General features: G+C 42.5%; 1 protein-coding gene across 1 annotated transcript in view; it reads left to right on the forward strand.

Annotated features, from left to right (window-relative positions):
• The window catches only part of PC (pyruvate carboxylase), a 525,492-nt gene that overhangs the window by 391,642 nt on the left and 107,066 nt on the right, over positions 1-26,784 (forward strand). Inside the window, exon 10 of the mRNA XM_088442518.1 lies at positions 16,697-16,879. Within this exon, the coding sequence (XP_088298644.1) occupies positions 16,697-16,879 (183 nt within the window). The remainder of the gene's footprint in view (positions 1-16,696; positions 16,880-26,784) is intronic.

A 26,784-nucleotide genomic window follows, 5' to 3' on the forward strand; every position in this document is an offset into this window, starting at 1 on the left:
CTCATGAAAAAAATGTTGCTATTATTTTTTAATTCTTTTTATGTGGTGTACTGTAAGATATGTTGGGGATGTCTGTGTTCCATACCTTTTCTATTATTGATGTTCAGATTGTGAAATGTTATGTGGCAGCCAGTAGCGTCACGAAGTTGGGTGTCATCCAATGCGTCCAGTCACCTGCTGTTACCTCCAGTCCTAGACTTATTGCACATGCCTTCGGCGACTGGGAAAGGGACATGAAGTCACGTTCCTGATGTATGCCATTTTGGTTGCGTGGCCGCATGTCACTCGCCATTCTCCGCACGCTGGAGGCTTGTCCAGTACTCCGGAAAACTGCTGGCCAGCCTCTCACTGATCTCACTGCTGCTCGGGGATACCATCTGAGAAAGTGACAGCAAAACAGCTCTGCTATTCTGGTGTCACCCGGTGTGCCGCCCCACGTGACGCCACTGGTAGCAGCCATGGCAACCATGAAATAAGTGAGCGGTGGCTTTTTCGCTTTGTCATTATGTAAATAGGGAGGGGACTCCAATATAGATATCGGTTAACTCCCTTCTCAGCTGAAGGGTCAGTATCCATAGAAATAACAATAAAAGACGGTATTGTAACTTTAATGTTACTGTACTACATAAAAACTGTAAAAGGCACTATCTGTCAAATAGAAATGTCTCTATATGCCTGATACTAGACATTGTGCCAACGATCCGGCTGCCAGACAGGCCCGCAGTAGTGAGAAGACAAGTGGCGGTATGATGTTCCTTCTGTTTTATGTCATCTGCCAAGCCCAGGAGCTGGGTGTCTGTTCCAGCAGGAGCACACAGGGGCAGCAGCACCAGTAGCTTGGTGTATACCCTGTTATCTTAAATACTACAGTAAATAGTCATTCTGTAGCGATACACTGCATTTAGTAAGTATGCAACTCAAAACTTGCGTGATCTCAAGGCACATTCTTATTGGGATGAAATTTTGGCACCACTTTAGTATATACACATGAACATACATTGATCAACCATTGTCAATGTCGCTCAGATCCTTACGCTTGATCATTTTTCCTAATTCCAACACACCAACTTCAAGAACTGACAGCCTGATTCATCAGCACACGCTAATGCAATCGCAGCTGCAATTCCGCACAGTACGCAGCTGCAAAAATATGGTAATCCTTCCAAAGCTTACCCGAGCATAGGGACGCCCACTGCAGCCTTATCCATCCGATGACGTGCAACAGCAAAAACATCTGTACCATCGACACACATCAGGCAGTCATGCATCATATAAGTTGTCTGACTAGCTGCAAACACTGCAGGAGATCGCAATGCCTACTTTTTGCATGGAACAGTCAGACATGCTTGCGTTTTTACCCACCCCCGTTACCACCTCTAAACGCTGATTAACTGTCACTCACTTTGCGAATGGTTGCTCTGTACAAATGTAATCACAATGCAGTCGCTGTATGTGCGCAGTGTGGCTTACATATATGTGCAATGGCAAACTATCTGCGAAAATATCAGAATTGTGCCCATTGCTGAATCAGGCCCTGGGTGTTCACTTGCTGTTTGTTATATAGTTAGGTACAGGATGCCGGCGGTCAAAACCCCGATGCCAGCATACCGACAGGGTTAGGATACTGACACCTGTCGGTAGGTATCCTAACCCTCCCCCTCTCTCTACCCCTAAACCTAACCTTCCCCCCTAATGCCTAAACTTAACACCCCCCGCGGCCCTAAACCTAACCCCTCCCCCCTTAGTGCCTAACCCTAATATTAACCCTAGTGCCTAGCCCTAAATATCCCCCTAGTGCCTAACCCTCCCCCTTCTGTATGCCGGCTCTGGGATTCTGACAGGTGTTGAGATTCCGGCACCGGTACTCTTAAGTGCTGGCATCCAATGTTCCAGGATATTGACCTTATTCCGTTATATATAGCTCCCCTTGACAGGTGCTGTTGTAATGAGATAATCAATGTTGTTCACTTCACCTGTAGCTGATTGGTGTATGAGGTAAATTGTGAGAGAGACACCAGAGTGTGACAAGCTTATGGTAAATGAGGACAATGACCTCTTTCACCCCAAACCATTGCATTTTACATATCCTACAGTATGTGAAGCTTAAGGGGGAATTCAGTTAGCCACGATAACCTGTTTTCACGTGTAAAAGTGAATTTCGGGGGGGGGGGATGCCCTTTTCAATTAGCAGCCCAGTTAACATGCGCTAATTCTGCATAGGAGTTTATCGATCAAAACCCCTTGAGCAGGTATAAACTTGTTGAAAAAACTATTTTAAGGTAAAAATGTCCAGACTTGGTTCAGTACCACTGGGATACCCTCCCTCATGATTATTTAGGCACTTAGAAGTTTTTAATTAGCCTAATTTGTCCAATAATGACATGTCATTTTTGGGGTGAAACTGAACAGAATGAGTATTGGTATAATTTCTGTCTAATACAACAAAAAAAAATCACTCAATTATATTTTTAATATTGTAAACAGTAGTAGCTTCATTAGTCCTGATGTGGTAATGCAGTGTGGAGACCAGAATCGGTATGTAATACCGCCGGCCGCATTGCCGGCAGTTCGATTCCCGGCAGCGGCAGGCCGACTGTGGAACAGATCCCGGCAGCGGCAGTCCGACAACGCTGGAAATCCCGATTGTCCCCAGGTAAGTATGAACTAACCTAACCTACCCCCTAACCCTTCCTTAGGGGTGCCTAACCCTAATCCCCCCTCTAAGTGCCTAAACCTTCCCCGTTGCCTAAACCTAAGTCCCCCGGTGGATGCCTAACCCTAACCTCCCCCCGGGGGTGCCTAACCCTAACCCCCCCTTCCCCTAGCCTAACCCTAACTCTCCCGGGGGGGTGCGTAACCCTAAGTCAGGCCCTAAGTCCCCCCCGGGAGCCCTAAACCTAACCCCCACCCGCGGCTGTCCACTTGCGGCGCCCAGCATCCCTTCGATCAGGGTGCCGGTCTCCCGGCATATGGGGTAATGACAGGTGTCTAGATTTTAGACGACTGTCATTTAACCCTATCCAGGATTGAGTCGTTGGGAAGCCGGCGGTCAGTATTGCGGCCACCGGCATCGTAAACGTAAACAGTGTGTACAGTAGGAGACCATCTGTCCAACACCATGAAATATAGATGGCAAACTCAGTATAGAATTTTATTAGATTAGGTGGAAATCATTCATTCAGAGGAATTAATTGCGTATATTGTAATTGCACAATTATGTGGTGTACATACTGAGCCGACGGATTGGCCTACCGGAAGACCTATCCAGGGATTGGTAAGGTTTATGAACAAATGGTCGTGTGCATACACACTAACCAATCATCCACCTGATGTGTTGGCCCAGCAGACTCAATTTGAATATGATCGCCCACTTGTGACATATTCAATGGATTCTGGACCGTTATATTGTTCGATCTTGTGCACACAGCGAACAATATGAATGATATATTGCATCTGCCATGCAGCATGGAAGATGCAATATATCTGTGAATGACGTCGTTCACAAGTATATTGTGTGTACACACTGACCGATGGTTTGGACGTTATATCGTTCGGCGACTGTACAAACATTATATCGCCTAGTGTGTACCCAGAACGTCTAATGTTCCCACAGCTACTCTCCATATAGTAGACCAGTAAGACCTTAATTTTGCTTTTTACTTCCAATAGATTTTAAGATTGTATTTAAAATCCGATTGTAACGTGGCTAAGAAAAAAAAAAAAATAATAAAAAAAAATAAATATATATATATATATATATATATATATATATAAGCAATTGTAGAGGAATGTGATTGTTAAAATGGAATTATTAATGCATAGCCATCTTCACGTCATATTTTTACTCAAAACAAGAAAAAATTCTGCCTTTCGGTGTTCTGGAAGTATGCTGATCTTTTTGTAATAAACATACCGCTTTAGCAATTTTTTTAAGTAAAAACTGTACTGTACAACATATGAATTGTATGAGAGCAGATGTATATTGAAATCCTTCCTGTATCAGCTGAACACTAGCAGTGTTGGACTGGGGCATGATGAACCCAGCGATGGATTTCCGTGACCAGATGTCAGAATTGGTGTGGCCAGTCATTAGAGCAGGCGTGTTCAGCCCACAAAGAGCATGATTAATGCTATAGTTTTTTTATCTTTTCTTTATTGGGCACTTCTGGAAGTCTTTTGGCACTTTTACTCGCCCAACGTGTCACTTTATGAATTTAATATGTAATAATCTAAGTTAAATACTATAGAAAAAGCAGGGAAGAACCACACTGGAATAGGGCATACTGTTTAATAATTTAGTGTAGCATTATTATCTCTTATAACTGACTTGGGTAATCTCTATTGTTAATTCTATTAATGATCCAACTCTGCCCTTGACCATAGTCCCAGCACATAACTTGGATAGTCAGTGGTGCTGCCCAGAGACATGTATTTGTGGCCCCTTGCTATGTTGTCACGCTACATGCAAAATATGGATGATTTACTTCATTTTTGTCCTATGCTTTTGAATGTGCCAAATGATACACCATGCAGCCATTATGTTGACAGTGTCATTGTCAGAATATAGTGACTGTGTGGTGCGGTTCTAGGTCTACATAGTGCTCTGCTTACAATGCATAACCAATGCTTCTGTCCAACAGCAAAGTGACCTCTAAAATGGTTTCCTGATGATGGCAATAAAACTTGTTAACAGGGGAGGCACTATGTAAGACAATGGAGACACCCGCCTCCGGGCACCAGCCCTGAAGGGGGCACCTCCACCATTGCTCCACCTGCCGGAGGGATGTGCGGACCACAAATTTGCCTATAATTGCCTATCTAATGCTGCCGGCAGAAGCAGGGGCGTGGGCAGAGGGGGAGGATGGTCGAGCGGAACAACTACAGAACCTGAAACACATTCAGAAATCAGTCGTAGCTCCCTCCAAACCCCAGTTTGGAGACACTGATCTCTCAATGTATTGCAGGCACAGCAGGTGATTCCCCCCCCCCCCCCCCCCCGTGGCTAGGTGAGCTCTATGAAAGTGTGGACCGGAGGGGACATAGGTGTAAAGAAGGAAGGTGTTCTGCATTAGGGAAGGGGGAATCTATGTGTGGGTGAAGCACTGTGTGGGGGGTTCTGAGTGAGGGGGGAGAGCTGTGTGAGTGGGGGATCTGTATGGGTGGAGCACTGTATGTGTTTAAGGGGGAGAGTGCTGTGTGGGGGGGTCTGTGTGAGGTGGGAGGCTGTGTATGTGAGCGGGGGAACAGTGAGGGGGTAGAGAGCTGTATGTGGAGATCTGAGTGAGTGGAGAGCTGTATGTGTGTGAGGAGGTCTGTATGAAGGATGGAGAGCTATGAGAGGATTGGATCTGTGTGAGCTGGGGGAATATCTGAGTGAGAGGGGAGAGCTATGTTAGGGATATACTGCATGTATATGTGTGTAATAAAGATATATATAAATATATATCAGTCACACTGAATCCTGCACTCTAGGCTGCTGTAAGCCTCATTCAAAACCGCTTGGGTGCCATCCACAAATAAGGCATTGCTCCCCTCCAATAGTTCAAACAAGAGGCGTCACTCCAAGGCTTGTAAGGTACAAAAAGCCATGTCTTTAATACATCGATGTTTCGGGGACTGTTACCCCGTCATCAGTACAGACATCAGAGATATATAGGGCCCTAGTGGCATATTAATTATCAGGTTCTAGTCCCGATAATTATCTCTTAACGCCACTTTTTGGCCAATATTTGTATGCACGTGTGTGTGTATATATATATATATATATATATATATATATATATATATATATATATATATATAGCAACATATCCCAATTAGGACAACCAGCCCACCTTAATAAGAAAAATTTTTTTGTATTTGTGCATGAAAAAAACGGCTTCCAAAGTTTCAATACCTTCAGTCACATATAAACAATGGTAAGTGCATAAGAGCAATACATTACAGACTGTGTAGAGACATACGGAGCCATGATGTGGATAAAGCCCAAGCCCTTGGGGCTTGGGCTTTATCCACATCATGGCTACGTGTGTCTGTACACAGTCTGTAATTAAGGTGTGCTGGTTGTCCTAATTGGGATATGTTGCTATACTATATTTAGAACATAGCACCCTCGTTATAACAGTATCTATGAGTGTGCAATCCTTGCATTTTCTAATATATATATATATATATATATATATATATATATATTGATATACTTGCACCATATTTAATTCCCTTTTGTTGGGGTTGGCCCTAAACTCTCTTTTTTCCGGGTGACTGGGATGAACATGTGCCACTGGTTACAGTTGTAGTGGTACTAAAATCTGTGTTAGTTGCAGTTTCCACATTGGTGTGTATATGGCATGGAGCACATGCATATAGTAACGAGAGAAAATATATTTCACTGTTCCATACAACTGTTGCATTTTCTCTCTGGCCTGTTAAAGTGCCTAGCCCTATGCGTTAGACTGAAAACGTTAAAGCATTGCAGCACTAATTGATGTGACGAGGATATCTCAGTGAATAAATACTCATATCGGTCAACTTGCCATTTTTGTCTTGTTCCAATCAATGCTTTCCTGTACTGAAAATTAAGCTTGCTAAGAATATGTTCCGGTTTCAGACTTGGGGGAACAAGGGAAAGACAAAAAAAAGGGTGTGGCCTTAAAAGAAAGGGTGTGGTCACACAATAGTATTCACAATTCAAATTCGTAGCACAATCTTGATTCACCCCTGATTCACATTACACCTCATTAGTAGTGTCCCTTACTCATGTATGAGACACAGTGACTTTTACACAATGCCCACATTTGTGCTCCTTATACACAATGCCCACAGTAGCAGTGCCCCTTACATATAATTCCCACAGCAGTAGTGCCCCTTATGCAATGCCCATTGTAGTGGTGCCCCTTATGCAGTGCCCGCAGTAGTGGTAGTGCCCCTTATGCAGTGCCCGCAGTAGTGGTAGTGCCCCTTATGCAGTGCCCGCAGTAGTGGTAGTGCCCCTTTTGCTGTTCCCCAGTATTGGTAGTGCCCCTTTTGCAGTGACCCAGTAGTGGTAGTGCTCCTTATGCAGTGCCCCCAGTAGTGGTGCCCCTTATGCAGTGTCCCCAGTAATGGTGCCCCTTATGCAGTTTCCCTAGTAGGGGTAGTGCCTCTTATGCAGTGCCGACAGTGGTAATGGCCATTATTCAGTGCCCCTTATGTGATGCCCACAGTGGTAGTGTCCCTTATTCAGTGACCCCAGTAATGGTGCCTCCTGTAGAAGTAATGCCCCCTGTAGTAGTGGCAATAATAATGTCCCCGAGTAAGTGCCCCAATAGTAATGCTTCCAGAAGTTATGCCCCCAATATGAAGCCGCTTACACACACACACAAAAAAAATACTTACCTTCTGCGTGCGCTGCCTCCGGTCCACCTGGCTGCTCCGCTGAACTATGGGAGAGGCATCATGACGTTTGTCCCATAGTTCCCGTGGGGGAAGCCGGAGCTCAAGGGTGAGCTCCAGCCTCCGGCTGGCGCTGCGGGGAGGGAGCCGGGCGCCTGCTGGTAACAAAATCTCAGTGGGCACCCAGCAAATGCAGCCTCCCTGTGGTGCCAGGTTAAGGTAGGTTGGAGGAGGAGGAACTGGTTCTTTCTCCAAACTGAAGTGACGGAACGCAGTTACACCCCATTCCGTCCCTCTTTAACCCCTGTATATAAGTGATTTGGGGATTGCTGTTTTATTATATAGTACCTTTATCACCCCACAGAAATAGCCCTGCTCCCAGAAGAGTGTGTAAGTTTCCCATAATTGCTGACTCTTCCTGAATATCAAGGAGACTCTCTGTAATAGTGGTGATCTCCCTGAAGCCAGGCTGGGTGTGTGCGCAACACAGTGATGTCATCACTCTCCACCCATCATGGAAGAAACACTCAGGAGAAGAATAATACTTGCCTACTTTTGAAAAAGCATTTCAGGGAGATTGTGAAAGCAGCACCTATGAGCGTGGCAGTAAAATGGACGTGTACTGCTACATCTAGTAGACGTGCCATAAAGCTGACTTATACCCAAAGGTAAATGAGTCCCAAAGCAGTTAGTAAGATGTATTTGTTGATGAAAACACAGATACTCTTCAGGGCTTGTTCATATATTGGGCTCTGTCAATTTTTTTTTTTTTTAACTAAAATAATGTGAAAAGGGGTGAGAGCACAAGCCAGCCGCGGCACGTGTGAAGACCCTCACTGTATTTTTTTTTTTACAGTGAGAGCTGTGCTGTGAATATTCGCAGAGACAGAGCTTTCTCGCAAACTCTGTCCCTACTTGAGAATCTTAATACATTCTTATTATATTTCCTAAATTCGCAATGCGAAAATTTCACACTACAACCGCATTTGAAATGAGGATTGTAGTAAATAGGAGCTATTGTGTTTTACAAGTTGTTCCAAGTGACCAAGAGAAACCTTATATGAAAATGCTTGTAGCCATAGGGATCATTGTGCCTTATAACCAATGCAGGGAAATGGCACTGATTATACCATTTCAATGTATATATCTCTGATTTATTTTCTTCCCAAGTATATGACCACTACATAATGAGGGTAATGTGCAATCAGGGAGATTTCTAGACTCTTTAGGGAGTCAGGTAGATTGCTACTATTTCAGGGAGTCTCCCTGACAATCTGGCAGAGCTGGCAAGTATAGAATAATAAGGATTTCTTGTATCCTGACCGTCCCTACCCTGCACCCTAACCCTCCCGGCTAGTGCCTAAACCTAACCCTCCCACCTTAGTGCCTAACCCTCCCCCCCGGTGGTGCTTTACCCTAACCTCCCCCCAGTGGTGCCTAACCCGAACACCCCCCGTGGTGCCTAACCCTAACACCCCCCGTGGTGCCTAAACCTAACCCTCAACCCAACGGCTAACCGCTAACCTGCCTCGCTATACTTACGATCAGGATGCCGGCTGTCGGGATTCTGGCGCCAGTCTGCTGGCCACCGTTCGGGATTCCGACAGCCGGCAATCCCAGCTGTAGGTATATTAACTACATCCCATTTAATCATCTAATTAAATATTGGGAGCTATTTAGGGCCTCTTTGAAGTTTAGTGATGGTCCTCTTTACTGGAGGGCCCAGATCAAATGCATTACATCAATTTACTATAGGGGCCCTGTGTACATAGCACAACACGAGTTGTGGTTAAAAATATAAACTTAAGTGTTCTGTATATATATCATGGCAGACAAAATAAGTGATTTGCATTGTGTGGCTTGGATAATGTACAATATAAAAGAAAATGCTATGTAACTCTGTGATTGTCCACTTTATACTCCTTTATTCACTAAGCTTTATTACCACATGTCCATCCTATATATCTCAATGCTACCATATGCAATTCCAATGCCAGTGTAAGTGCCAAGTATAAATAAGCTTCTGCCAATATTTGTTTTGCGCTGTATCAGGCACAGAAAATCCCACTATTTGGCGCTGTATCAGGCACAGAATTATGTGAGTTCCATGATACGTACTCTTTCTCCAGTGGATGGGTCCAACTCTCTGGACCTATTATTAGCTAGACCTATGGAAGAAGGGGGGTCATTTCTCTTCATTACAAAATTCTACAGACTCCTTTAGATCATTCTAAAATATCTATGGGGCGATCTACTTGGTGTACTGTATTCCCCCATATTACCATGGAAAGTTTATTACATTCATTTCTCTATTCACAATCAGTGCTTTAATCTAGTATGTATAGAGAAATGTTCTATAATATTTACCACAATGGATATCTCTCCCCCCACCGCAGGTTCTTGATGGGATTGTACGATACTAGTGTTTGTGCTAAATGTGGCACTTCTGATGCAACCTTAATACATTGTATGTGGGAAATGTCCCCTTATGCGTGGATTTTGGTCATCAGTTAATAGATTTGCATCTAGGTGTCTAGTTAGTTACCTTCTATTATTGGCGGAATGGGCAATTTTGGGTATTTTACCACCATCTGTTTCGGGTAGGAGAGATAGTAAAAAACTATTATTGATTATATCTGCAATGGCTCGTAAGTGTATATTGCAGATGTGGACCCATGCAGATCCCCCAGCCGTTCCTTTATTTAGGGCCAAATTATTTTCTGCTTTTCAAATGGATTGGCTAGAGACCACACTACATAAGGAGACCAAGACAGCTGCTTTTTTTTCAGCTATGGGAAGGCTTTATAGACTCCTTTACGTTGGAATTACGACACCGTATCTATTTATGCTACAGAAATACTTCTTGCTATGAAACAAGATTTTTACTGGACGATCCGCCTATTTCGCTACCTGTTACAGGTTAAGATGGAACCTGTTCTATTTGGACCTCTTTTTCCTGGTTTAATTTTATTGGATAGTCTTTTTGAGTGGTGTGCCAGCTATGTCTAGATTACTTTAATTAATATATGCCTTATTTTGGTTCTGGTTTGTGAAGAAAATACTTTTATGTATTTATTTTGTACTATTTGTAAATTACTGTCCTTAATGGGCCTTTGTTCTATTTATTATTTACCATTATTTTTTGTTGTATATATGCTATATTATTGCTCTGATGAATAAAAGAAATTTAAAAAAAACTATATAGTTCTGCTTTTCCATTGATGGAGGGAAACCGTCTGGTTCTCCCTTATCGATGGGAAAAACATTTGACATCGGCCATAAACAATCAATGATTAGTGAAAAGATTCATTAAGGAGCAGTGAAGCTGCTCGCAGGGACAGCTGACTTTGCATCAGCTCTCACTGTGCCAGAGCAATCATGAATTGCTCTGGATTCAGCGGCGAGTTACAATGTTAATTATCTGGGTCCGAACGGACCTCGATAATTAACATCATGAATAGGTCCCTAAAAGTAAATAAAAATATTTATAGATACCTTAATGAGCCATGCTCTTCAGATCGATTTATATGCCGCTTACATGCCTATGAGACCTCCTCACATGCCTTATCACACCTCCCCCACATGATTTGGCGCCCCACCCCCACTTGTCTTTAAGCCCCTTGCCAACTTGTCTTTACCACTTCACCATTACTGAGTAACATGTTCCAAATCCTGGGACTATATGATTTGGCAGATCTGAATCCTAGGTGCTGCACCTAAAATTTAATTCGCCCTCCAACATGGCTATTTCCCAATATGTATACATGTTTGTATGAATTAGGTCTCAGGCATTTTCATGAAAGTTGCAAATGGTGAAAATCAAAGCCGATTTTGGCCAATTGGCACTGAAAAATCATTTTCTTTGAATATACCTATTTACCCCGTGCTATGTTTCTCCTGCCTCAATTATGCTTATAGTTTTTAGATGTCCATCTGTGTAGCTCTGGAGGAATATTACATAAGCAATTGAACCAAAGTATTATCTGCAGTTTCGGGCTTGGGATGTAAGCAGTAATGCTGGGAAGAGATAATGAGGCTTGAGTTCCTGATGGGAAAGGAGTCTTATGTTTTGTAATTGTGGTGGAACATGGGGATTTAGTAAAGTTTATTTTGCAAATCTCCTAGAGATATTGCCAAGAACACCAGGTGAAATGGATTTTGTTGTAAAGATCCTTAAAGCAAGGGTTTTTTTCCTTCTTCAAAGGGATTTGTTAACTGTTCAAAGCTTAACTTACCATTTCCATTTCTTACTACAGTTTCAGAGAAGCAATGGAATCCCAACTTATATTTTTTAAGGTGTAACACAATATTTGTCACTACTACCTTTTTACTTGACCTTTACAGTTTACTTAACTGGGATCCAGCGTTCACTAGGTGCCCCTCCATCCTGTACGGGATCGTTCACTCTTTGCTTATTTTCAAAATGTTGGACATCCCTTTTAAAGGTGTGTAGGTCACATTTCTATCTTCCTTCTTTTCCACATTTACCCAATTATACTTTAATTGCTCCTGCCTGTTCCTCTACTGGTTGTCTGTACACAACTTGCTGCCTGTCTAATAGAAAATGCAAGGTTAGCATGAGCTACAACAATGCATTGTGTCTCCCTTATATGTCCTTGGAATCGGTATGTAATGTCTGCTGTTGGGATGACTCCTGTCAAAATACCAACAGTGACATCCCGATAGTTGGTATCCCGACAGGGGTCGGGTAAGTATACTTACCCTCCCCTCTTCTCCCCCTAACCTTCCCTTCTTGTAGCCTAACCCTCCCCGTTAGTGCCTAAACCTAAGTTTCCCCTCTAACCCTAACCTCCCCCCAAAAAAAGCCTACCGGTAACCCGCAATGCTACCTAGACCTAATCCTCCCCCCGTGGCTAACAGTAAGGGCGCCCCGAACTTGCCTCATTTGGGCTGGCGTCATTCTGTGTTCTGGCATCGGGATTAAGATAGGCGTTGGTATATAGACCTACTTTTTCATGGAGTCCATGGAGACTCTCCAGAATTTGGGAGGCACCCAATGGTTCTTGAGAGGGGGTGTGGGGGATGGTTCAAGTATGGATTATATACATTTTTGCTCTAGGCTGGTTAAATGGCAATGCCTATATTCATATTTGAATAGAGTAGCATGGAAATCTATTCACACACTATGTTCACCCATGGCATTGGGTTTATTACACTGAAGTGCTCTAACTGTAAAAGAACACACAGTTGCCAAATTACCCTTCTCTTTCCCCTCACACAGAAGAGGTGCACTCTACTAGACATTGCATATGGAACAGTTACAGGCAAGATATGTGTTATATTTGAAACATAGACTCAGAGCCAGGCATAGGCAGTAAAGACAAATGCCATGAGTCAAGCCTAGAGGAAACTGGGCAGGCTGGACATCTAAGCTCCGCTACGCCAGTTCCAGACTTCAGAAGTCCGGCTGACAGTGGCTATCCTCTGATTGGATGTACAAGCTTTCCGGCACTGCTGCGCCATTGCCTGTCATATTATATGACAGGCAGAAGAGAGCAGCAGCAACAGAAAGCCTATACAGCCCAGTGCAGATCATATAGCTCCTGCTGCTTCCATCAGTGTGATCTAGGGTCACTTCAGCGTCATACTCAGCAGAGAGAGCGCCGCAGAGGGAAGACAGCAAAGGTAAGTAAATTATGAGTGCTTGTTAAAGAGAGGCTGGGGTCTGGATTGCTGTAGACACGCAAGAGGGAGAGATTTGATGGCTGGGACACAAGGGGGAGATATTCGATGGCTGAAGACACACACACCCTCTGCCGCCCCAGTCACCCACTGTCATGAGGCTATGCCTATTCGGTGAGGCTAGTCCTCCTTCACGGGGGTGGGTGCGAAAGGCAACAGCCAGAAACTTGCCTAGGGCATCAAATTGGTCAGGGCTGGATCTGCGTAGACTGTTGAAGGGATATATATATATATGTGTGTGTGAATCTTTATTTTCTATATTTAGTTCCTATTCATGAATTTATTTATTTTTTTCATTAATGGTGTTTTAAAATAACATCACTAGTGTAGTCAGAATAAAATGACAGATGACATAGAGTTAATCATTGATTAAAACTTGCGAGATGCAAATATTGGAAAACATTTAGTTTCTGGTTGTTAGCTGGCTTACTTCCTTTAATGTTTTGCTGAGACCTGAAAGGTGTCATAAAGCGACATCTCTACACTAGAGCTGTGAAGTAATACTGAATGATATACAGTATTTGTTGGCTCTGGCAGCTGTTAGCTAGAACCAAATTATTTAGATTTCGGATGCTGCATCTTGTGTATTCTAAATTATAATTGTTTTTAGAACGTCACTTGGTCCTGTTTATCAAGAAAAATCAATAAGATATATTACACTATTATGCTATGGCTGCCAACATGTTAAATGATCAAATGGCAAAATAAAGCACTTTGTTTAAAAAGGGAGGCGGTTTTTAGCAAATGCCTAGGTATACTTGTGTATCAGCAGTCTTGTTTGCAAATGTATATAACACAAAACTCCAATGACACTAGATTTTTGCTCACAATAAATATCTATATTTAGTATTACTTGCAGTTCCTTTTAGGATTTAGCCACATCCAGTGATCCACCAATTATGTTTAGGATGAGAGGTTTTAAAGTTAAGTAAAAAAATAAAAAAGGTGGTTTCCTGCATCACTGTTTCATTCATTCTCTCTGGACTCTGGGACAGAAGGCGCACCATCTGCTAATCAACTGTTACCTGTTCAGTGCACAGAGCCTGCCAGCAGCTGCTAAGGCGTTTGGAACCTTCCATTCATTACCAGTATCTTCCAGATAACCAATATTAAACATTTTCTGCATGTATCAGTTTTTAAACTCTTATTATTAATGGTGTAAAAATTACTACTAAAGAGAGGAGGTTTTTATTCTTTTAAGAATAACCTTTCTACCACTGAACCGTGGGACGGATGTGGTATGTTAGGTCGGCATTTATGTTGATGTGCGTCAGGTCGATATGGAGATATTTACATGATTAGCATGTCGACATGTCACTTACCAGGTCTCTGCGCTATATATAGGGGGTATATTAGTGCAGATTTTTAGAAGTGGAGTTGTTGCCCATAGCATCCAATCAAATTCTACTTATCTATCTAGCACCTTCTAGAACAGGGGTGTCAAACTCGACCATCCAGCTGCAGTGGAACTACACATCCCAGCATGCCCTGCTACAGATTTAGTATGCCCTAAGAGCTAAAGGGTGGCAGTGCATGCTGGGATATGTAGTTCCACTGCAGCTGGATGGCTCGAATATGACAACACTGTTCTAGAAGATAATAGCTAGAATCTGGTGGAATGGGCAACAACTCCACTTCTAAAAACTCACACTTTAGTAAATATACCTCTAGATGAGCAAGGACATATCTGTATGGCCTGCTGGTGCACCTCTCATTTCATCACCATTACTTTGCAATTAGTTCTGCTTTCTAGATTATTCTTGTAATAAAACTATTGAAACATTGACAAAAGTGGGAGTTTTAAATCTAGTGTCATGAATCAGAGTCACCAGCCAACACTGATATTTTCTGCAGTTTCTTAAACTAAAGCTCTTTTGTTACCTTAACTCAGAGGCTCTGCAATGCCAGCACACCACAATTCAGACGCTCTGCCAGACATCATTAACAAATCAGATAATACCCGCTAATCGAAAACCGGAGAAGAGGGGAAGTAGTTGTGTGGCTGCGGTAGGCAAGGCGCTGCACTTGTGTAAATGGCCACACACTGCCTCTGAAGTTGCACCCAGCCCATATATGTTAGCAGCCAACCCAAATCAGTAAGTTTAGGTCTGACTACTGCCAACCAGCCCAGTCTGCCCCTGCTGGAGAATTGTGAACTACCAAACATATCTCTGTATACACTGTCAGATCGTTCATACACACTACTTACATGGTGACATTTTAGATGTCAACGTTGTCAACCTATAGATTGTAAGCTTGCGAGCAGGGCCTTCCTACCTACATATCTGTCTGTTATTACCCAGTTTTGTTCTATTAATGTTTCCATTTGTATAAGAATCTGTTAATAAATTAATAAACATTTCGACATGAGGATTTTGACATGTTGAGCCATGTCAACATGGTCACTGTCAACTATATGACCATATACAGATTTTTTGGGGGAGAAATATTGTTGGACACATTCTTTTCAGGTGTTTACATTTGTAGATAATTATTCTAACTCTATAAATCTGTTTTTCAAAGTGCTCTATACACCTTCCAGACTAATGTCGCCTATCCACTAGCAGATATTAATGAGCGATTGCACGATTACAACATTGTAATCGGGCATGAAAATGTCAAACGACCAGCGAAGCGCGCTCCCGCTGGTCTGTTCCGACCTCAATCATCACCTGAACATGCAGGTCAATCTGCCGATAACGACAAATTGGCCATGATGGAGGGTGCCTACACTGAACGACTAATCGTTCAGTGTAGGCACTGCAGGGGATGGGGAACGACGGTACGATTACGATGTCGTAATCGTACTGTCGTTCCCTCATCTGCTAGTGGATGTACGCCTTAAGAGGCAGCAACAGTTAATTGTTGAAGATTATTGTCATGGAAAGACATGCAGGTTTTTCATGGTTGGAAAATTTTTGTAAATGGCATTCTAGAAATCACTATTCACGATGCTGGTGACCAATATATAATGCAAGCTTAAATCTTTGGCAATATAATGCATTGTCACTAATGTTAGGGAGCGCTACACTAATAATCACAATCATGTGACTAATAATTATCTGTGCCATTGCGTCCTTAAGCTCTTGCAGACATGATTTTAAATATTATCATATGTCATAAAAACTTTATTGAATGGTTAACCTTTAAAGGGCAAATACGTAATTATTCATTAAGATGATCAAGTTGGTATCTGATCTTCTGGGATCCACATGGCCCAGCGATAATCTCCTTGTTCCTGCTCAGAACAATATGTTCCTGATGCCCCACCTCCATGAACGTCCAATTCGCATTAATGAGAATTTCACGGAGGAGGGGCCTCTACAACATATCGCATATTGTTTACATTTGACAAGAGATGGAAGATGTGAGAAAATCTTTGCTGGATCATTACACACTGATCCTATAGATTAGAAGGAACACTGATTCCTTCCAATGATTAATATTCTTCTTATCCTTCATTGAAAACAAAACTAAAAATAATGTTTGTAGACATATGTAATAATTGATAGGCTGCTAACATGTAAAGCACAAACTCCTTGTTTCTATGTTTTCACATATCTTCATCATGAATTGTTTTATATATTGATTGATTGATTCATTCATTCTCTTCCCCTCTCAGGTATTCCGGAGCGGTGAGGGAATGGGCATCCGATTAGACAGTGCCTCGGCCTTCCAAGGAGCCGTCATCTCCCCACATTATGATTCCCTTCTTGTCAAGGTCATTGCCCATGGTAAAGATCAGCAAGTGGCAGCCACCAAGATGAACAGAGCATTGGCAGAGTTCCGAATCCGCGGAGTGAAGGTAAGGAAGGACTGGTGCCCAGCACAAATAATATGCACACTTTGTGGTATTAAAACACTGAGAACAATAATGCATTAGAAAAGCTACTGTATTAAAGTGCAGTTACTGTAGATGACAGCCTTGTTTTCTGTGAGGAGAGAGTACAGAGAGGAATTATTTTTCATGTAATACTGATTTCATTTGATGATCATGTTAGAGCCATCACCATGCCCTTTTTTAAAGTGACAGAATGAAAGCTGAATAAGAATATGAAAATCCATTTAGAGTTCAAGATGCCCTAAGGTTCCCTATATGAGTAATTGAGCATCCTATATGTACATGTTACTCTACTCAACACCCATCCTTAGCAAGTGGTCTCTAAACATGTGTATAATTGACTTCTACATGACGTGGCCACTTTAGTATATATGTCGATCTACCTATTGGTAAGATGCTCAACATTATCCCTGAAACCAACTTCATAAGATACGGTCTGTACAAATCAAAAATGATTGTTCAAACCAGCCACATTGGCCAGATATCTGACAGATAATTGTATAGTGTATGCCCAGCATTAGGAAAAACACAAATAATCCCTGCGTGCAATGTTGACATCCTACAGGATGAATTCATTGCATCGGATAGTTTTCCACATATTCTGGTAACCGGGGGTGCCGAGAGGGGGGTGGGGGGGTGGAGTACTAATTACCCGGGCCCAAGCTGGCACCGCTCCCCCCCCCCCCCCTCTTACATCACAGCAGCCCAGCTCATGCTGCTGTGTACTGGGCTGCACTGGGAGACTGCTCGCGGCAGTCTCCTATGCCTGTGAGGGGAGCGATCAAGCTGATTGTGCCCTCCACTGGTTATGCCCCAGGCTGATGGGGCTTACCGCGCCCCCCACTGCAAAACTTTTTTTTTTTACCCAAGGGGCGTGGTCATGCCTCTGCAATTAGGCCACTCACCCTTTTACCCGCACCTGGCGTGGGCCTGCTGGTATCACATCCATATGAATCAGAAGGAACAGGAATTCATCAAGCAAGACAAATGTGTTTTTGTTTTTTTTTTATAATCCTTTAGTGCCTCTTGTGATCTACTGCAAGTAGACCTCCTGTTTCTGTTGGCTAATGAAACTGACAAAAAATGTAGGTCCTCTCAAGAAAAAAAAACAACAATGGACTGCGCTTATAATTCACTTTATGGGCTTAGGGGTCTGTTTACTAAGCAGCGTTAGTAGACAGAGTGAAAAGTGATAAGGTGCCAGCCAATCAGCTCCCAACTGTCATTTTTCAAACACAGCCTGTGAGATGACAGTTGGGAGCTGATTGGCTGGCACCTTATCACTTTCTTATAATTTTTCACTCTGTCTCCTAACACTGCTTAGTAAATAGACCCCTTAATTCTGTAAGGTGCGAGTTGGGTACTGCGAGCTGTTCATATGGTGAATTTACCATGCAAGCCCATTCCAAACTTGAATTGATTTGTTAGAGGAAATTCACTTTTTTTTGCGTGCAGCCTCCTGAGCAGGTGAAAGTGTAGGAAAAAAAATCTTTATTTCAAGGTAGAATTGTCAGGCACAGTGCAGAACCTCCGGTACACCCCTGCCACTTGGAGGTGTTTAAATAGCATAATTTGGCTAATAAAGACATGTCAGTTTTCAGGTGAATTTCTCTAAAAAGCTCAATAATGGGGTAAACAATGAGGGACAGGTATATGTGGAGGTGTAGATGATGTGGGACAGGTGTATGTGGAGGTGTAGATGATGTGGGACAGGTGTATGTGGAGGTGTAGATGATGTGGGACAGGTATATGTGGAGGTGTAGATGATGTGGGACAGGTATATGTGGAGGTGTAGATGATGTGGGACAGGTATATGTGGAGGTGTAGATGATGTGGGACAGGTATATGTGGAGGTGTAGATGATGTGGGACAGGTATATGTGGAGGTGTAGATGATGTGGGACAGGTATATGTGGAGGTGTAGATGATGTGGGACAGGTATATGTGGAGGTGTAGATGATGTGGGACAGGTATATGTGGAGGTGTAGATGATGTGGGACAGGTATATGTGGAGGTGTAGATGATGTGGGACAGGTATATGTGGAGGTGTAGATGATGTGGGACAGGTATATGTGGAGGTGTAGATGATGTGGGACAGGTATATGTGGAGGTGTAGATGATGTGGGACAGGTATATGTGGAGGTGTAGATGATGTGGGACAGGTATATGTGGAGGTGTAGATGATGTGGGACAGGTATATGTGGAGGTGTAGATGATGTGGGACAGGTATATGTGGAGGTGTAGATGATGTGGGACAGGTATATGTGGAGGTGTAGATGATGTGGGACAGGTATATGTGGAGGTGTAGATGATGTGGGACAGGTATATGTGGAGGTGTAGTTGATGTGGGACAGGTATATGTGGAGGTGTAGATGATGGGAGATGGCTTTTGGACTTGTAGATGAGAGGTAAAAGTGTTTATTACAACTTTTTACAAACTTGTACAAAAACACTGAAAAATTACTATGCAGACATTTTTCTGTTCCCAAAATGCTGGAAAGACTGTAATTGGATGAAAAATTACAACAATCGTTTTTCATCAATCAACGAAAAGTGCATAAAACAGCCATTTGACACCCTTTAAAAACCTTCAGTACTTTCCTTATGGTTGCTAACAGCCTCTATATGGTCCTGCTATCTCAGTTGCCACCTTTTGGGTTCCAGATGGGTTCCCCACTTTTTCATGTATTTCTCCCAGGCTGCTTTTAGGTGAAAAGTCGCACACCCTTGCTGCGACTACTGCAAATGGCCATTCCTAATTGGATCTTGTATTTTTTGGGTGCGAGTTTCATGAAACAGATTCACGTTTGCAAACTTGCACCTAATAGGATTGAGCCCTATCAATGTTAAGAATATCTGAGTTAATTATTTATTAAGAAAATGTTATTGTACATACACACAACATGCACCAACATTAATCCACTTAAAGTACATTTGCAGTCCCTCCAGCTGTCCGGTCTCAGGTTGTAACAGAATATTAGTGCCAATGGATTAAAGCTACATATAAATGTCCCCAAACTTACAAGAATGACATGACCTGTTGGGAAGCAGTCCTCTACTTTATATGCTATGCTATTGTGTCCAGGCTGCAGCTTTGCTGGTAGTGGTCATATGAATGTGCCTGTCTCTTATAAGCATGTGAGCTCCCTATACTTACGGTACCCTGATGTTCAGTCTGCAGCAATACTGGAACCACTTTATATAACTGGCCAGCAGGTCATCTAAAAGCAGGCTTATATGGGTATCCTGTATGTAACGTCCTTTATCCAAATGCTTTACCTAACGCGTTTCAGCACTCTGCTGTGCCTTTTTTTAAGAAAGTTAAGAAACCTTTGGTGAGAAGTCCCTTCTCCAATTAAAAACAATTCTGAAAAGGAAACATATATAGTTATATTTGCAATGCACAAAGTAATAGGAAAACAATGTTGGTAGCAGTCAAAGGGGTCAATTCAATTAGACACAAGAGTGGTGAGTTGCCATTGTAATGGTGTGAAAATGCAGTCAACTGTTCTGCAACTTGCACCCCTCGCTGCTCGATTTCACCCTGGAATCATGGATGGGAAATCTGTGAGTCCGGCGGTCCCATAAGTGCAGCATATAGCCACTTTACTATTGCACGTCTAATTGAATTGACCACAAAATAGGAATGATGCAGTAAAAAGGTGCATTGTATTTTTAAGTATTATGGTAGAAAAAAAAAATTACCTTTTTACAAAATAACATTTTTTTGTAAGTTTTTTTTTCCCATTGTTTAGTTATAGTAAAAATTAACACACTGTACATCTTTATCTTAAATAAGAAATAACAAGAACATTTAAGTAATGCTACTTTTATATAATGGCTCCTTTTGAGTCATTTATACTCTGATCACATTCTTAGATCACTGTATGACACACACTGTATTGTGTCTGTGGACTTAATACTCAACATGCTGATCTTTCCAAATGTTCTGAACATTACATAAATGTGGTCTATACAATGATTACTGTGTACAATACTGTTTGTAATATTCTGAGCATCTAAATGGCTGTAAGCATCCTTTCACTGTTCAGCTAGATTAATTTCACAGGGTAATTATTAATTCAGAAATAATTGCAGTTCTGCTCAGAGATCTAAATAATTCATTGCATTTCTAGTCTGAGAGTCAGCACCACCATGCACCATCCAGGTTCCATAACGCTGCCCTCTCTCCACCTCGCACTGCATTATTTAATGTGCATAACAAGGGCAAGCAGGGAACTTGCAGATCCACTTGCATATACTTTTTGCTGTTACACAGTACTCTTCGTTCATGTTCTTATAGTTTGTAATATTCCTTGCACAATATACAGATGTTTCCTTATACACTGTCACCTAACTCTCGCCAAATAGCCCCTCACGGCGTGGCAGGTCCCAGGCGACTTGTCCATGCTGAGCAGCTTTTCACTCAAAATGTGCGTTCTATATGCACAAAAACAACTCCTGGAAGAGACCAAACTGTATATTGCTAGTGTCCACAGACCACTGTCATTTGCAACATTTGTGCATCTGTGTGCAACAGTCTGTGTAAAAATAGCTGCAGCTTGCCTCACGCCAAGTTCTGTTGTGCTTAATCTGCGACTTTGTACATGTGTAAAACCAATTTGTGTGTGTTAAAGTAGCAGCCTAGCGTCTCTAGTACACTGTGCGCGGTTTTTCACTTATCATGTGATGCATATAATATGCAAAATGTAAAGAAATATATACGTTATGCTCTCAGTTGCGCCGGACTTCTTGTGTTATATGGATTATAGACACTACGTGTATGAGGACACAGCTGTATGTTAAGTGTTTTGTTTTTTGTGCATATTTTTTACTTTTGGCATACAATCCATGTATTTTAGCCCCCTCTTGTTTCTTATGCAGTACCGCTATTTTTCCCCCAGCGTTAAGTCATCTTGTTCCTCATTTCTTCCTAATCCCTCTTCTGTTCACTTTCTGCTCTGCCGCTCCAGAGATCAAACTAAATGCTATTGATTTTTGCTATCTATCTTTCTACTTGTCTTCAAATAAAACCATGATGATCATGAAGTTACTGGACCAAATCACCATTGGTTGTACCCTCCGTCCGACACGCACTGATGGAGCCATCTTTACTGAGCCCTCTTAATTTTCCTTTCCATGCCCAGAAATACCATTATTGCTCATCCATCACCCAAATACTGGAGTATATGCAGCTGCAGTAGCCACCATAGAGCAATAAGTATATTTGAGAGCTTATATAGTTGAGAGCAAATATAATGTTACACTTTCAAGGTGAATTTTTTGCTTTCCTAAGTAACAGTGTGACATCGGTCATATTGGCACAGCAATTTAGCTGGAGAGTGTTTGAATGAGTCATTTTAACCATCTTTCAATCAGTTATTGTGCAGACACTAAATACAGTTGTTCACAGACATCTTTAATGCTTACCACTAAGGTGAAGAGGGAGAGAATATGGTTGAAATAAACAGTTTGTTGAAACTTTAAAAAAATATATATATATTTTAAGACCGTCCCTTAATTTGAGCGTTTAAGACCTATTTCCCTGCTTTTTTTTTTTTTTCTTCTTTCCCACCTGACATCACATCATCTAACTTAGACACTACCAGTGACATAACAATAACTTTGTGGGCCCAATAACAAAAATGTTGAAGACTCGCCAATGCTTCAGACGGCAGCCTTGGGTGTCTGATCTTGGGGGACACCCCCATACAGTCTGCCCTATGGGGGCACAGTAATAGTTCAACTTAGATGTACCCAGCTTCCTGACACTTTCAAATCAGGGACATCTAATAATGTCACAGTGTACGGAGGATCGGGGTGGAGCAGTTGAGGCTACATGTAAAATCTGAGTGTGCGTAGGAGTGGACAGCTTAGTGTCTTGTAAGTGCACGTATCATACAAGCAGCCCCCAACAACAGGAAACTTGCATCCTGGTACACACGGTTTTACAGCCATCCCTTACATTGATGGCCACACTATACCCCCCAGTTCACATTGGGTAGCACACTGTGCCCCATTATGTTGTGTGCCACACTGTGCCCCCTCAGTCCACGTTGTATGCCCCACCACCATTGCAGCTATGGCATGCATGTCCTGGGTAGACTAGACTACTTAGATGCCATACATTGTCTTTTTGTGCTTAAGGAATGCAGGTTAGATGAGTGCAGATGGGGTAGCAAGCTCAGAGTTGTACACTTGATGGCACAACAAACATTTCCAAAGGGAAGTATCGCTGTGGCGTACCCGAAAACACTGCCTAACACCATTTCTGTGAGCCAATAGGACACACATTTGTCCTTATTCGGGTCAGAGACCCACCACCACCACAGGCAAGCAATTAGTTCCAAGAGTAATAAAATACACATCTTCAGCTGGTGGCTACGGTCCTCTGTTCGTTAGGTCCTCCTCCTTCGGAATCTCCACTGGTTGTTGTAGGGTAAAACTCTTTGTCCAATCAGCAGCTACATGAGACAGGCTGCATGCAGGGAAGGTGGCCCCAGAGGAGGTTCAGTCCCCATAGCAATGGCATCCACTTTAGCTATTCACCCTGCTAAGCTTTTCTTCTTCTAGTCTTAAAGTAGTTACAGATTATTTTTTTACAAAAAATCAAATCTAGTAACGTATAACTCTTTGGTAAGTATTTCTTGAGCAAGGGGAACATGGAAACTAGCAAAGATCATGCATTTTCAAAACACTTCAGCAAAATATTACGCCTGTTCTGCGCTTGAACACCCAATGTAAGTGACTCTGATCACAGTTCTTTTTGTAATAAAAATGTGAATTACAATACAGTACAGAATGGCCATCTACAGAGTGGAAAATCCAAAGCCTAACTTAAAAATGACATTGCCAGACCTTCATGAAATGTACAACTACATTTCTTTTGTGTGAAATATAATTCTGGTCACACATGATATTCACTTTGACATAATTGGTACATTTGATCTGGTCATTGATGTATAAAATAATTAGGATCACTGAGGAGTTAAATATACAAATGCCAACTTTGCCCATTTCTTTTAGTACAGCTTCTAAGTGGTCTCTAGCAGTACAAGAATACACAGGCAAGATAAAATATTAATTAATCCTATCTCTGGAGTTTTCCATTAGCCACAAAACCTTGCTCACCATTTCAGGTTTCAAATATTGAAAGTGATGTAAAGCAAGAACAAATGTCATGTTTCTAAACCTTTACAGTCTATCATTCATCCCAATCTCTTAACAACTGTATCTGTACCACAGTGAAGGTGGCAGAAGCACTAGGTAGGGTAGGTCAGTGCTTTATACACTGTGCTGGAGATTGTATACAGTGAAAGGGTGCAGATCTGTTGTGACGCTATTTTCAACCGTAAGTTCTATTTTCTCCATTTCAACCCATAAGAAAAAAATACTTGAAAGTGGAATTAGCCTTTAAATAGAACAAATACTGAGAACAAATCACTTTTAGAGAACTGCAGTTCTCTGAAATTGTCTCAATTCCCTTACCAATTTTCTGAGCAGATGGTGGTTGCACTCTATAGAGACCGCTGAGAAACTGTGCGTAAGAGGTTGTTCAGACAAGTGTATTTACATGGAATGCAGGTCATTATTACATGTGCAGAAATTCAGCATGCATACTGTATTCCATGGCCCACGCTGGGCAAAGACAAACGTGTATTGAGTAGTGATCATTGTCCTTAGACATGTTTTTTTTTTTAAGAAAAACAAACCTATTTAAGCTGCATAAGTAGTGTTGGATGTCTTTTTTTTTTTATATTGCACATACTGTACACTGAGTCCCCAGCCTCTGCAAAACTCAGCAAATGTATTACATATAAAAGAGGGACCAGGACAGGAATAGTGCAATAATATTGTGGTCCCAATATCCCAATTCTTACTGTATCTACTCTTTCTGGGGACCACAAAATGTGGCTGCAAGCCTCATATTGCATGCCCACTGATTTATCAAATTTAACTTCACAAGGTATCTCAAACAATGTAATTTATGTAAGGTGATCTTTATAAATAGGTGTGTATTTGTTATGTATGCTAGTGGCACTATTTTTGCATAGAAAAGACAAATGGACATCACCCTAGTTAATTTGTGAGATGCACAGATTCCACAGCATCATGCTGTCAACAAAATACAAATATTGTAAGGGTCAAGGGAAACAATAGCATCAGTAAAAATCAATTCCAGATGAGATAATTGTTAAAACAGTTACAGTATTAGATACAGTATTAGGCACACCCAGACCAAATGAAACCTTTCTAAGAGTTGAAACATGGTAGGGAGGGCCATGAGGGCAAGGAAGCAAATAGAAATGAGTGGAATTGTTAAGTGGAGCAAGGGGGGAGAGAATAGTTAGGATAGGCCTAAGAAAGAAATAGAGATGATGTGGGTGGAGGGAGAGGAGTGAAAGGGGCAGGTGGAGCACATGGAGGCAGCTGTCTGAGATTAGGCAGAATAGGTAAGCATGAAAAATTGAGATTTGAAGAAGTGCTTCAAAGCAGGGCCACAACTAAGGTGGTGCCACCACACAGAGCGCAACAGCCCTAAGGGCAGAACTTGCCGCCCACTGCAATCTCTCCCTGGTCACATGACCCATCCAAGGTGTCCATCACTGCTCAAGTGCGCTACTAATCATAACAGTGCAATGCGCGGCACCCAGCTCTACACTGAAGTGACAGCAGCCGGCAGCCTCCCCCCTGCAATGCACTCAGTCTCCCGACAAGTATATTGGGACGGGAGCAGGGCTTGAAGTGAGCCTTAATACGGTGGTATGCCATACTGCCGTGTCCTGATTGACAGTCAGCGCTGGGACCAAATATGGGATCCCAGCACCAAAAGAGCAGCGGGATATGTCCTGCTGGGGACACATCTCTGATCAGCGCTGGCTTGACTGACTGAGCATCAGGTCCTGTGCCAGCCAGAGCAGATGCGGCGACAGTTCAATTTGGTACTGGCCGCTAGCCACACCGCGATTGGTTCACGGCTGGTGCATAGTTTAAACTGCCGCCGCACAAGCCCTGGCACCCGATACTCCGTCCCAGCGCCGATCAAAAATGTGTCCCTTCTTAATGTCCTTGTTCTTCTCCTCACTCTCACCTGTGTTAACAAGAGAATCACTGACATGATGTCAGCTGGTCCTTTTGTGGCAGGGCTGAAATGTAGTGGAAATGTTTTTGGGATTAAGGACCTGATTCAAACCCGCTCGCTAGATGCATACGCTCGCACCCAGCGTATGCAAATCCGGCACACACCCAGCAAGGCAGGTGACCGCACGGCAAAGCATAAATCACGCCCACTATGTCTTGGCGTGCAATCGCTTTGTGTATGTAGATGCCCACCAGCCTGTCTTAAGACGCCCACTTGCACACGTCATCTCCAAGAAGTGTATGCAACAATCACTACATCGGGGACCATCAGAAGCGAATGCAGTGCTTGAGGTTGACTATACCTTGCCGCAAGCACTACGATCACTTGTGTGTAAAAATAAGCCATGTGACGTGTACAATGACACTGCTTCTTAATTATGCACGCCTCTGAAACTGTGTTGAGACTCTCAGGCACTCCTGCGTTCGCATCTCCACTCCCTCGTTATTAATGGCCAGCCCCTGTCACCACCCACAAACTGCTTCTCCTGTCACTCACACTGCTGGGCAGTCTGCGCAACGAGCGAACGCTTCCCGATCTCTCGCACTGGTTCGTGCACTGCGATGCGTACTCATGCGCAGAATGCGAAAATTGGTCAGCTAGGAGCGAACGCATCCTAGCAAGCGAGTCTCAATCAGGTCCTAAGTTCATTGTCATGACACAGAGGGACTTTGCAATTAATTGTAATTCATCTGATCACTCTTCATGACATTCTGGAGTATATGCAAATT

Source organism: Taudactylus pleione, unplaced genomic scaffold, assembly GCF_031769625.1.
Source record: "Taudactylus pleione unplaced genomic scaffold, aTauple2 ptg000313l, whole genome shotgun sequence".
Lineage (NCBI taxonomy): Eukaryota > Metazoa > Chordata > Amphibia > Anura > Myobatrachidae > Taudactylus > Taudactylus pleione.